Source organism: Augochlora pura, chromosome 4 (genome assembly GCF_028453695.1).
Source record: "Augochlora pura isolate Apur16 chromosome 4, APUR_v2.2.1, whole genome shotgun sequence".
Classification (NCBI taxonomy): Eukaryota; Metazoa; Arthropoda; class Insecta; order Hymenoptera; family Halictidae; genus Augochlora; species Augochlora pura.
Genome location: NC_135775.1, coordinates 22,275,060 through 22,288,738, shown reverse-complemented (window position 1 = coordinate 22,288,738; position 13,679 = coordinate 22,275,060). Strand labels below are relative to the sequence as shown.

Below are 13,679 nucleotides of genomic sequence, written 5' to 3'. Positions count from 1 at the left end.
GATTGGTGGCACCTCAGTGACGTCAGAGCCGATCGTCAGGCGCAAACGGGGTTGCCCACCAAACTACGTTAGAATGACGAGCCGATAAACTATCCATCAGGGTTTTCTGCGGCGGGCGGGCCAACGGTCTTGGGGTAAACAATCTAACGTTATTTTCTGTCCAAAAATCTAATCTCTGTGTTTCGGGAGGGAGTGGTTTCGTGTGCGAGGGATGTAACTGGATCCGGTGAAATGTGAAACGTCCGAGGAGTGTCCGAAAGAGGGTTGGCTGAGTGATCTCTGGTTTCCAGGTGGCCGCCGTTGGTTTGGCCGACGATGGCGAGCTCGGGGTCGGCGGTCGACGGGGTCGGGGTCGGTGTCGGTGTCGGTGTCGGCGTCGGCGTCGGCGTCGGCGAAAGCGACGGTACGACAGGTGTACCCAGTGGCGGGCCCAGGAACCCTCTGATCTGTGCTGTCTGCCACGACTATTACAACGAGCCCTGTCTGCTGTCCTGTTTTCATACGTTTTGTGCTCGCTGCATCCGTAGCATTGATGGAAAGGTCACCTGTTCCACCTGCGGGTAGATAACAACGACTGTTATTGCATGGCGTCCTTAGGGTGGGTGACGATCCCAGGTCTGGGTTAGGTTTGGCTAACATCTGCACGTTACCAGTGTCTTCTACTATTTTGTACATTTCTCCTGAATCAATGCGTACACACTGCGAAGCACATTACCTTGTTAGTACATTATTGTTGTACGCAGTTGCTAGTTTTAGAAATATCTTTGCCAACCTTACGCTGTCTGAGATCTTTTGTTCCACTTGCTACTTGCTACGTGTCATTATACTTTGATTAACCTGGTATTCAAAAACAGGCCTTAGGATCCTTTCCAACACATAATATGGAATTATATGTTTACGTTAGCCTGAGTGCAATACTTTCAATTCTGTGGGAGACTTTTATTTATCTATTGTTTCAGTGCAAGCACTTATTTTAATATATTCTAACATTCATTGTGACATATGCATGTTATGAATTACTACGCAGTATGAAACTTCTGTAATTCACACTATAATGTAACTATTTATAACATCTTTGTCTTACGTACAAACTGTGTCTATAAATTTCTACTGTTTAATCATCTGTTACGTATCCACTTTACCTTGCAAAAATATAGAAAAGATTTTTCTGCACAGACAACAGACACAGCTGACTGATGGAGCCCAACTACCACCGTCCGATCAGCTGATATGTCAGCTAGTTGAGTTGGCCAACTCAAAGAACCCACCATGTGCCAACTGTGACAAAAGGGACAAGTCTACTATGTTCTTTTGTACAACATGTGGTACGTAACTGTAATGTATACTCCATAATATATGAAAAATAACTGTTCCACTATATACTTACAATATAATCTTCTTCAGGACAAGCACTGTGTACACACTGCAGGGAGCATACTCATCGTGCAAAGATGTTTTCCTCGCATGAAGTGGTGCACATGAGTAAGTGCAGTAAAGACACCCAACGTCGTTGCTCAACTCATGGAGAACCATACATAATGTTCAGTCAGAGCGCAAAATGCATGCTCTGTGCTACTTGTTCCCGTGACACACCAGCAGAAGCCAGAATACACTGCGTAGACATTGAGAGTGCTTATCAGCAAGCATACAAGAAGATGGAGAGAGCAGTGAAATCAATCCGGGAGCTGCAAGCAGGAGTAGAGGATGGAGTGAGAGCTTTAGTGTCACAGCTAAATGAACTACGACACAGTTTAGATTCTGAGACGAAGGCGCTGAACTCGTTTTGTCAAGGCATGCAGGAGTCCATCACCAAGACTCGTGGGAACGTGTTAACAGAGCTGCAAAGACAGTTTGAAACTAAGGATAGAATGGTTCGAAGCCAACTGCTGTCACTAGGCAGTGCAATTCCCGTATTGCAAATGCATTTGATGTTGTGCACCGCATTTACCAACGATGCGACAAAGTTCCAATTTCTCGAGTTAGCTCATCCTATGTTGGAACGGCTGAGACGCGTCGCCCAGCTGGGTCACCCATCCAGACCGCCATTAATGACTGCCTACTTGAAAACAAACTACAGAAATGAGTTCGCCAGGTCACTGCAGCCGTTCGTAGGGCAGGCGCAGACCCCAAAAGAGTCGTTGTACGATCAAACTCATGGGATGATGCAACAGGAGGCACCGGTGATTCAGGTAGCTAACCACATTCGGCCTGGCCAGCTCTCTCGATTTACAAACTCTCTCCATCTTTACGTTCATATTACAAGTTTCTTTTTCACTGCATTTCTCGTGCACACTTCTGTGTAAGTATTTTCGTTGACAGGATTTTACTCTCGATATATATGATGTGGCTTGTACTTGGTATATGGTGGTAGTCCGTAGCCAGATTAGACAGTTGTGCAGGGTGTTCTGGGCTACGGAGAACCCACTTCGGAGCAGGATTTGGTAACAGCGACACTATACAAAACAAACGCAAAGATAAGTTTTATGAAACTACATCTAAGGTAGCTACTTTGTGTCTGAAGCTGGAAACCTGTACTATTGCTGAATCCACTCTGAAAATACTGTCACAGAACACCCAGCACACTCTCGTAGCGCAACTGGCGGTTCGCCAGACAGACAACTTTGAGTTCCCGCTAGTGTTCTTAGCAGGATGTGGTAGTCAGACAATTTACTCAAACCCGTATCAATGATACACGATCGAGCGAATGTTCGGTGGTCATATGGAATATTTTATTTCCAAGCAGAGCAGCAAGGCTCCGCAGAGGATCCCAACGAAAGGCGGAATAGAAGGTGAACCGTTCTCCAACCACTGTAGAACGTTCGATAATCACCTGAAGGATTTGAACCAGCAATTGTTGATGGTGAAGGAGCGGTTGGAGGAGCTTCATCACGATATATCTCTGTTGAGAAGGGCCAATACTCCACCTCTGGGTTTGCGTTACGAGCATGTGGTTAAGGACTGTCGAACGCTAGAACGACAGTTGCAGCATCACCAAACGGAATTAGAGAAGCTAAGAAATGTATTCGATGGCTTATGGGATGAACAAATGTGTAGGATTCGTATAGAGAAAGAAATCTTCCATTCTCAGGTACTAACTAATAATATTTCACCTTTATATATATGTTAGAGTGACTTACCTTAGTCCTGGTCCAAATTCAGCTGGCCACTCCTAGTCAGCAAAGAGGCATGCAAATCTTTGACTTCATCAATTTTGATCCTGTTTTAGATGAACGATATATTGTCCTTGACGAGTCAGGTAAAGCAACTGCAGAGCTTAGCCCAACAATTGGAGCCATTTATAAAGTCTTTCACGACGGGAGTAACAGCTGGCGAAGTAAGCATAGCAGTCTCAGACGAAGCTAGCAATCAGAATCTACAAGTTCTGCTGGATCACCTGGCACGATTGCATATGCAGGAGCCGCCACAGCAGCCTCAGACTCAAGCACCGACCAAGGAACATCGGCCTCAGCGTTCCACTGTTACCAGTGCTGACAATGCTCTTTATATGAAAGGTATTTTTCGAAAGTATCAGATTGTAATTACAATCAGTTACAAAAGTTTAACATAACAAAGCATTTGTAATAATCTTTTGCTAAAAAATTTATGAGTTTTATGTAAGATACTTACTCGAAACCGTCCTCCAATGTGTTCTGTTATTTCTTCATTGAAATATCGATTACTGTCAGTGCTAAATTTGACCACTTCCTGCAGAAACAAAGGAGATGCCAACGCGTTGCCTCACTCCATCCGAGGGGGTCGGAGCGGTGCTAGATCCTAGCGGAAACATCATTGCCTATGGGACCCCTAGGCCGGCCGACTCCACAAAGCGTGGAGTCCTTAGCCAGCTGATTGAGAAGGCTAGGAGTAAAGAAGACCGGAAGAAGTCACCCGGCAGAGAAGACGGTCGTGATCGTAGCCTGAGTCGACGCTCGAGGAAATCGCCGGACGGTTCCAAACCGAAAACACCGCCTGGCCATTCGTCGGCCAGTAAGGTGCGCTCCCTGTGTCGTTCCCTGAAGAGTGGCAGCGGTGGCAATTCCGCGGAAGGTCTCGACCGACCGGAAAGATACGCAGACTCCCAGCAACCACAGTCACACACGACTGGTAAGAACAAATCCGTGAGGATCGCTTGCACGACTAACTAGCGCGTTGGTAATGGCCTGGATCGAATTAGGACAGTGACCACGGATTTGCCGATGATCCGACGGAAACTGATGATGACACTCTCCCTTTTTTTCTCTTTCTCTGAAACACACACCACCACAGGACTATGTAGATAGCATTATAAATTCAATGGAAATAAAACCCTGATGAACGCACACGAGAATTATTATACTTCGTTCGTGCCCAATTCAGGACCATGTGCAAGGTGTTTGTCTCCGTCGTCTGACGACACTGTCCAACACAAAAATTAATTGTGGTTATCGATTATTCGTAGGATCGTTTCTTGCAAGAAACATGTCTGAAATTTACACTGGTGCTGGAAGAATTTTTTTCATAGAGAGACCGATTTTTATTTTAAATTTAGGATTACGTAAAAAAAAAGGAAATAAATTTTGTTGGACAGTGTAACGACCGCACGACTTGTCGAATGAAAATTGACATCGATTGACATTTATTAAGCAAAGACGTTTCTCCAAAATGCCAAAAAATTGTGAGTATTGTTTCTGTTCGATTTGAGACTATGCGAGAAATTGTACCCGGTAAAATTGACAAACAGGCTGATTAAACCGCTCGAAGGGTTCGTACAATAAATTTAACGAGACGCTGGAATTATTCCTTGTGCGTATAATGAGACGGTTACCTTTGTTCTGCGGCACCGCCGTTCGAGTGTCCTTCTGATCGAACGCCATTAGAATCGCAATTAAAACAACGCGTGCGGGCGGCCGGGATTCAATTAAAACCAGCGCTCGATTGTCTCCGCGCAGCGCCATTCAATGGCATAAAACGATCAGACAAACACCTTGCACGGGGAGTAAATTAGAAACGGTGCTCGTGGTCCGATTGGATTGTCTGTCGAACGTGATTCTGTGTACTCTCCGCCGCGTCGGAACAATTAATTGCCCCCGGGAGATCAAAATGTGTGAGCACGACTATCGGAAATCGAACGTTAGGGTAACTTGGATATACCGGCCCCGGTTATCAAAGCGAGAGAAATATTTCTTTATACAGTTAAACAACTCTTTGGCCGGGTTCTACCATCTTTTGCCAACAATTTTCACACACGTCTCACACCGCTTCATTGAAATTGACACGAGGCACGACTATAGTTTCATTCAAAGGCGGCCACACGGTGAGATAGCGAACACAATTTTGCTTGAATAAAGAAGACGCGCGCATTCATTGCTTCTTATAAACTATTATGCTTCTTGAAAGAAGGAATTCACAACAATGACCAGCAATGAATCTCGGGTCTTCTCCTTTAAAAGCAGATCACAGCCATGACTAATGGTCAATTATCGTTGTACTACTCTACTAGTCATTACTGTATAAACTATATCATGCTTTTTGAAAGAAGAGATTCGCGGTAACGACAATGAATCCCGGGTCTCTTCTTTTAGAAAGCAGATCATAGTTCCTGGATGAATCGCGGGGGCATTACTGTGCTAGTCGAGCCAGTGAACGTTTGCTGAAGTGGTGCGCCTGGTTCCAGCAGGCGAGGAAGGGGAGTACCAGCGGATTTCTGAAGCGTCCAGTATGGGCGAGGCGAAGAAACGTGTCCAGGCACAGGTGCACGCCGTTCCGGATGACCATCCGATCCCGCCCGGCAAGGGCACCAAAGTGTACCCGGCCAGCGACTCGGAGGACGTGTTCTACGCGGACGAGAAGGCGTCGACGGAAGTGAGGAGGCGTCGGCGCGCGAGTTGCGACAGCCTGAGTACCACCGGCTCCGGTAGCAGACGGTCGAGCATTGCCGATGGGACGGTAGGTCAATCCACGCAGGAACCAAGGAAAACGCTGGTTGTTTTGATCGGGCCTACATCGAAGTCGTCGTCTCTGGTGCAGAAGCAGCGTTCCTGGGAAACGTTTCCGCGGCTCAAGAACAAACGGAGCAGCGAGGGCGCCACTGCGTCTCTTGGCCAGCTCAAGAAATCGGACAGCTTCGAAGGGCACGAGGAGGACGTGCGCAACTTGGTGGCGGCGGTTCAAGAGACCAGGTCGCATGAGTACTATCACTACATGCATCATCGCCGCCATCACAGGAAGAGCAAGACGAATTGAAGCGCCACTACGATACGGGGATAGTCAGGGTGCGGGTTGGGAGAGCTTTCCGAGGTGTCCCGACCAGATAGTTGGACGGCCGGAGAGCTGATTTTCTGTATCAGGTGGCAATCCACTTCTCTGACTAGACGCAAATACTTGGTGACAGTAGACCAAAAACACCATCCGTTTTCAGTTTCTCTTAGCGTAGTATCCTTTAGTCAAGATGTTACGATGTATGCTATTAACACCTGAAGCATAATCCAATTTTAGAATTGGTATGATGAGTTTTCTGGAAATATAGTATAAAATGGAGGGATAATAGTTGTGAAAGAGATGTTTCGCTCTTAAGAACGGGATACTTAAGCATTTCAAAATGATCCTAAGCAAAGGTATATCAGGTTGTAGTCTGTTTTATACTATACCGAGTTATTAGAACATCTTATTTTAAAGCTGACAGCTCCTCCTTTGATAGTGTTTATTTTAATTTGTCCCAGTTTAGTTTGATGTGAACTACTTACAAAGTTAACAAATACGAGTGCGTTACTTACTCAACACTCTATTTGCATGTTTCTCTGAGATACTTACCATGAGCGAAGCTAGTAGGAAGTTTACTGAGTTCTGGTAGGGGCACTCGGTTAATGATGTCAGAAAGATTATTCAGTTTCTCCTTTGCAGAATCACTTATCCGTGATGCTATCGTTCGTTTAATGTTACTTTTAATGAAACGGTGGACAAGAAGAGTGAACCTGAAACACGGTGCTTATGTTAAATCGATTGTGCTGTTGAGCAACGTGGATCTATTCGACCGCGTGTTCGGCTATCTGGGACGGAATCGAAAACCCTCCAAACACCTAGCGTACATTCGGGAAAGTATAATCGAAGGACTATACCTTTCGATCATTAGTACATTGTTAATTAGTAGAGAAATATTGTTACGCGAAAGGGTCCTACGAGATTCTTTTTGACCATTTTGAGCGTTTTATTAGAGATATTACGGACACGAACGATGATCAAAGGGCATTTCGCGTGACGTGTATAAATATATTGTATGCATTGAAATCGAGCGCGATCATGAGAGTCAAAGATCATTCGTTTGGAAGAACAAGAACAGAAGAAACGAAGACGGAAAGAATAAAAATCGCCGCCACCTTCGAGGAAGCGCACCTTTAAAACTAGACTGCGGATTTTATGCATTTGTAGCGTACAATGGTCGTCGAACGTTCATTTTTTTGAACAGTCCAACACGAGACTGCAACCCTTGTGCAATGCTAAAAAATTATACCAATCGATCACTTGTCTAAGCAATCAGACCAAACAACTTCGTAGCTTTAATATTTACAATTTCTTGCACAAATATTTAATTTGAAAACCTAACATTGCTCAAAAAAAAATAGATCTTACGACATGCTCACTGAAGCATGACGAAATTTTCAAAAGAATTATGGAAACGAGTCTCTGATTGATTGGACAATGGATTGAAAATGAAGCCGATGAAAACGATTAATGGAAACAAATGGCAGAGCGCAGGAGTTGGCGAAGTTTCAATTTTGTTTAATAAACATCTGGTCTTGCATAAACATCCGCGGTCAGCTCAAACGAACGTCACCTTCGCGAACGACCATAACGCATAATGGTTTTCATGTTTCGTTCTCGTCGACTCCCCCCAAAATCGTCGAGATTTTTACATCCGTTTTGTGTCTGGTCAACGGGTTGTTTCAGGGTCGTCAACAGCCTTCAGCGTAGAACGCTTCTCCGTTTTTTATTAAATAGCTTTTTTATTGCACTTTGAAGCGCCGAAGGTCACGATGTATCGCTGCCTAGTGAAGTAATACGTAAACAGAAAATTCGAAAAAAAGGAGACGATGAAGAAGACGCGTTGCCCGGTATACTCGTCGTTGACGAAACACCTCCAGCGACGTTTCAAAACGGAGACTCGACTCGAAATCAGCTTGGACTTATGATCATTTAATTGATTAACTCTACGAGAGTGGAGATTTCCGGAAATCAATGGAATTTTACATTTTCTTTACTTTTTGTTGCGCGCCACGCGATTATTAGGTGTAGGAAGGAAATTCTGCGGCATCAAATTTCTCTTTCTTAATTGTTCAAGTTATTTGTAGCAGCTGCATTTGTTAAGTCTTCAAATTAGATTAGCACTATAACAGGAGTTCATATACTTTTATTTCATTTCTCATAAAAATCTGGCATTTGGTATAGAAGCTGCGAAAACAAATTAACATTTCTGAACATTTCAAACGCATAAAATTCGCAGTCTATAAGGTACAGTTATCGAAAAGCTGATGAATTATCGGTTTTTATTTACATAGTTAGAAGTTTGCAGAATTTTTCCTGTGCCTAATAGTCGCTGATCCGAGACTGGAACAGGCTTGAAAGTCGATGACTGAACCACGAAGAGGATATTTTATCACCGATTCCAATAGCTGAGTATCGGGTCTCCAAAGCTGCTCAAGATGAAATTGATCGATCGAACTGATTCATTGTAATTAGAGTTTATATACACAGAAATACGTGGCGACGTGGCTACTTTGTAATAATTAAGAAAAGAAAAGAAAAAAACAGAACATAAAAGAAACAGTTACATGTGTACACCGACGTCGCGCGACAAATTTATCCCATTGGGTGGAGGAAGTTGTAGTTAGCGAACTTAAACACTGCCAGCCACAGTACATGTTACGAATTTAAACGACAACACTCCCCCGCTCGAGGAGCAACAATAGCCTAATCGCGAACGTACTCGCACGGGGATGCATCGTCCGCCACGTTCCATCGGTCAGGGGATATAATATGAATAATGATAACGAAGGATGTACAGGCATTCCACGCCAAACACGATCGATAGAAATGATCATGGATCCGAGAACGGATCGCGCGGACGTTACCAAATATAGAAAATGTACACGATTAAGCATGTATGAGAACTGTCGAATCGCTGATAATAGAGAAATATACAAGTTACCGAGTATGGCGGTTTCACTTTTATCCTCCTTGGACCTCCATGTGTTTTTATATATACATAATTAAATATTACCCCGTTATATTGCAAAAATATCGTACTTTCTCTATTTAAAAATAATGTGCAATTATTGTCATAGTTTCCACGAAGCAGAAATAACTTTCATCGAAATTTTAAATAACGAAATTTTTCCGTAACTGTTGCAACATATGTTTTTGAATATTTTATCTCATCATACTTGGACCAATTTTATTCAGAAATTTTCCATAAAATGTCATAAACACTGTATAGTATAAAATTCATCTACAATACTATCTACAGGTTCTTGTCGATTTGCCATCTGTAAAGACTCAATATTCAACAACGGAAAGGAAATCATCATACTTAAATGCAGAAACAGGTGGATTGTACAAAATTCGATTGCACTAAGTTAGAATGACACAGCAGTTAAATTTGTTATTATTTTATTATTTCTCGCACTTGATTAATCTGTTCTACTTTAACGGTATCATCCTCACTGTTTTTTAATAGCCTACCCATTACTTCAGACTTGTTCTCATTGTTGTCTTTCATCATTGCTTGATAATGTTCTCCCAGTGATTCACTGGTTGATGAAATATTTGGAAAACTCGGATCTATTAATTGTAAAATGTTGATCTGACTGCCATTGCTGAATATATTTAGTGCATCTAGAACTCGGTTAGTAAATATCTTCAACTCGGCGGATGTAATGTTCCTGCTGACATTCAATGACAGATCCAAAGGATTGTAAATATAAAGGGCTGAGATGTCTCTTTTGTGTTTAAGTTTTCCCTCTAGGACGCATATGGCAAACATGCTAAAGTCGAAGGTAGCGTAGTACTCGAAAAAACCGAACAGGAGATCTCCAACCTTACTTCGATTTTCAGCTATGTTATGAACTGTCGTCGTCATATGGCTTGATACTACTGAAAAAAAGCATTTAATCAGTCGTGTAAATAAATATTTAGAACATTTACGGGACTTACGTGGCCCTTTTATAATTTTCTCCACAGGAGGCAAAATCTTTATATGTTGCAGATAGTGCACTACCAATAGAGTCAAACAGAAATTTGTTATCTTCTGACCGGGTATGTCACTTGTTACACCATTACATTCTGCCCATTTACGAATGGTGAATATCAGTGGTTTAACTCTAAAGTCGATTTCTCCAAGAACATACAACAACTCGGACATATAGTAACCAGACCTATGAAACGAGTAAGACATAAGTAACATTAGATCATTATATGTTAAAGTATGGTAGTCTCTTGATACTTACAGATTGCTACTACTAAGGTCGCAATGCATACTTGTGGTGCCATACATAAATTTAACAATAGGGACACGAGCATTGAGAATGTTTTGTACATTACTTATACCAGGAATAAATTTTTGCATCAATATACTCAATGGTTTCAGGAAGTCTTGTTGATCGGTTCTTTCAACAAGATTAAATGGCTTTGAAGCAAATATAAGTGACATATAACACTGTAAAAGACATATGTTACAATCAATTCTTGCAAAGTGTATGGAAATGTATGTCACCTCTTTATGTTAAAATAATTGGGATGCATACTTACATCTGAAGGAACCTTTGAACTATTGGCAAATGTACATATTAAGTCCAGATCACATCCTAACTGTCCCAAACCAGATACAGATGAACCAAATGGTAAGATAGAAATAGTAGGAAATAATCTACTCAAGGCATAATATAATTGATAAGCAGTATAGTATCTTAGTCTTATGTCAATGTCTGACAATTTCAATGTTTTATACAGTAACAACATTTGTTCGGACACCTAAGAAATAGAATATTCTTTTACTATCATGTTAAAATTGTTACTTATACTTTTCATATGGTAATACATTACAGATTTTGATTGTATTAGAGTAGATCTGATAAGAGTCCAAGTGGGATAATGATGACAATATTTTGGAAAGCTAGTTGTGTTCTTGGTTAGTTTTGCATTTGTACTGCGATAGTGCACTGTCGTCGTAGGTATAGGGATATGATTATGTACATCCACATATGTTGTGCTGCTTAGTAAGTTTAGCACAGAATTCTTTGTATTATATTCCACTAATAACATATTTGGCTAAAGATAACATTGCAATAGAAATCACAGGAAAAATATTACTTTTACTTCACAATAACAATTATAGAAAATATACTTACATTTTCCAATTTTGCGGTATAGTGAAATATATTTTTCACTGGTCCATATTTCTCCAAATGTTCTCTACATTCACCGATATCCTTAAAATCCTGTAGCTGCACTATAACACTTTTCTTTGCTTGTTGTTCTCTACTCCTATGTCTTTCATAGAATCCCTCTGTTATTTTACCTGAATGTTCTAGGCGACCTACAGAATTAATTAAATCTACAACATCTAATTCATAGAAGCTATTCCATAATAGCATCGTTAAATAAGTATGAAACTGCTACAGTAGTCAGTACCACTATAATAGTTAATGACAGCTAGAATAATCAAAGTTTAAATTTACCACAGAGATAATAAATATGGTAAATATATATAAATATATATAAAATACTATGAATATGTACCTTGACGAATCGTAGGTAAAAATCCATTAAAATTATATCTAACAAAAATTGTGTGAAATTATAAAGAAAAAATGTGCAAAACAAAACCACATCAGTGATCTGTTTTTCAAGTTGTGGTATTAAATGACGGAAAGGAGTATAATAATAAACAATGAAGAAAACACGTAATAAACATGCCATGGTATAGGTTATGATGCTAATGAATACATGAATTAACCTACTGTTATTTATTTTCAATTCCCGAGAGTGTTTCCTTGATTTAAGCCTCGTTATAACTACTGAACATTTCGAATAATTACAATTTAATAATGGATAAAAACTTGTAGTAATACGAAAAGGAGGCGCCATCATTGAACAATGCTATGCAACATTCCCCAGCACGTGTCTTGTTATGATGTACTGTAATGCATCTAATTCCTGTACAACACCAGGCAACAGCTTCATCCGTTAGCAAGGGTTAATGTAGAAATCTTTTTTGTTCTGATTGGTCGATAATTTATCGATGAGACAGTCCTCCGCCCTCACGGTCACGGAAAAAAAGAGAAAACAGAACGTAAGCAAAAGAACATAAACTTAACATAACTGTATATGGGCTAAGTCACACCGATGAGCAATGTAGTTTGTCTCGCACTATCCTGTTTGCAATCTAACTTTTTCCGCGCATCCATTCAGTTGGCGCGCCATCAGAGGCATGCGGCGCAAAATTCGATTTTTAATCAAAATTTGATTTGCGTCTAGTTACTAACACTAGATCACAGCCATTAGCTCCATGTAATTATCGATTTCGAGTTAGTTTCAACCGAATTTACAGCTGATTGGAAATTGAAAATTACATGGATTGCCCGAGTCTCACCACGTGGAGGTTGCTGGAGTGGAGATCCGAAAAGGAATCAGAACGAAACCAGAATTCGTTATGGCTCATGTATATTGGTACAGTAAATGCACCAATATGATTTTCGTAGCAATCGTGTTATAATAAACGCGTGTTCCAAAAGATCAATTTTTTGATAGCTTCGAAATAAAATCACTTGACATTCGCATGGCTAAGTAAAATAAGCATGTTTCGTATCTATGTGCACAACCGCACATACAATTTAATAGGTATCGTCCCGTTTCTTTCCACCGTTCTCTTCTTACAAAATAGTGGAAATGTGCGAGCTAGCATAGAGAGCAAGAAAAAAAAGTTTGCAGGTTATATGGGTCTCATTACTGTACTCTCTGCCGGTAAAACTGTCATAGTCGATAACATCATTCGTTCATACGGATCTTGTTGTCCACGATCATCGATAGGTGACACTATTTAATAGAAAAATTCATTAAGTCATCAATTTACGAAATTTACAAATCAAACATTTTTTTCGTTTGCCATTTAATTTTGAACAAATGAAATGATGCAAGCGTGCTCGCATACTTTTTTAAATATGTAACATTAATTAATGGAATTACTGAATGTTTGTTTTTACGATTTGCAGACATGATCTATTCATTAATTAAAATTCGTTTATTGATTCCAAATGATTCTAGATTTGGTCGATGGGATTCTAAGTGACGGACGCTAAGCCACTTTTTCATTAATTAAAAATGAGAATTATCACTGTATTACCAGAAGCCTAGTAAAAATGATTCTTTAACGGCTGCGTTATAATTGATAGAAAAAAAAATATAATACAAAAAGGATTGCTAAGCTATATTGCTGAAGGTAACTTTTTGAACGATGTTAAATCTTTAATTTCTCCGAGACTATCAAATAAATCATTGAAAATTAAGATTGCACGTTTCAATATACCGCATTCTGTATGTTTAATTGTATTGTATTCCATTTTTTGTTCGTTCTAAGTGTATCAAGTTAGTGTAGGAATCGGACACTGATTCTTTCACGTGAAATAGGCTCTGGAGCGCAACAGGTTTTC

At 40.6% G+C, this 13,679-nt stretch overlaps 2 protein-coding genes across 7 annotated transcripts; one reads left to right on the top strand and one right to left on the bottom strand.

The window, feature by feature from the left end:
- Window positions 1-9,179, top strand: LOC144469033 (RING finger protein 207). Of its 5 annotated transcripts, none has more exons than XM_078178900.1 (8): window positions 1-134; window positions 291-560; window positions 1,177-1,325; window positions 1,405-2,189; window positions 2,744-3,088; window positions 3,227-3,512; window positions 3,712-4,104; window positions 5,654-9,179. In XM_078178900.1, the coding sequence occupies exons 2-8, from the start codon at window positions 316-318 to the stop codon at window positions 6,220-6,222; spliced, it is 2,772 nt and encodes a 923-aa protein (XP_078035026.1). In that variant the 5' UTR covers window positions 1-134; window positions 291-315; the 3' UTR covers window positions 6,223-9,179. The 5 variants fall into 5 exon arrangements, with proteins under 5 accessions (XP_078035026.1, XP_078035025.1, XP_078035024.1 ...); XM_078178899.1 differs by having other exon boundaries at window positions 2,741-3,088; window positions 5,657-9,179; XM_078178898.1 differs by having other exon boundaries at window positions 2,741-3,088.
- Window positions 9,180-9,425: 246 nt separating this feature from the next.
- On the bottom strand, window positions 9,426-12,420 carry Mtpap (mitochondrial poly(A) polymerase). Of its 2 annotated transcripts, none has more exons than XM_078178137.1 (7): window positions 11,991-12,420; window positions 11,379-11,566; window positions 11,074-11,298; window positions 10,780-11,001; window positions 10,479-10,687; window positions 10,186-10,406; window positions 9,426-10,125 (listed from the first exon to the last, which is right to left on the bottom strand). In XM_078178137.1, the coding sequence occupies exons 1-7, from the start codon at window positions 12,118-12,120 to the stop codon at window positions 9,638-9,640; spliced, it is 1,683 nt and encodes a 560-aa protein (XP_078034263.1). In that variant the 5' UTR covers window positions 12,121-12,420; the 3' UTR covers window positions 9,426-9,637. The 2 variants fall into 2 exon arrangements, with proteins under 2 accessions (XP_078034263.1, XP_078034264.1); XM_078178138.1 differs by having other exon boundaries at window positions 9,426-10,122; window positions 11,991-12,419.
- Between the last annotated feature and the right edge of the window lie 1,259 nt (window positions 12,421-13,679).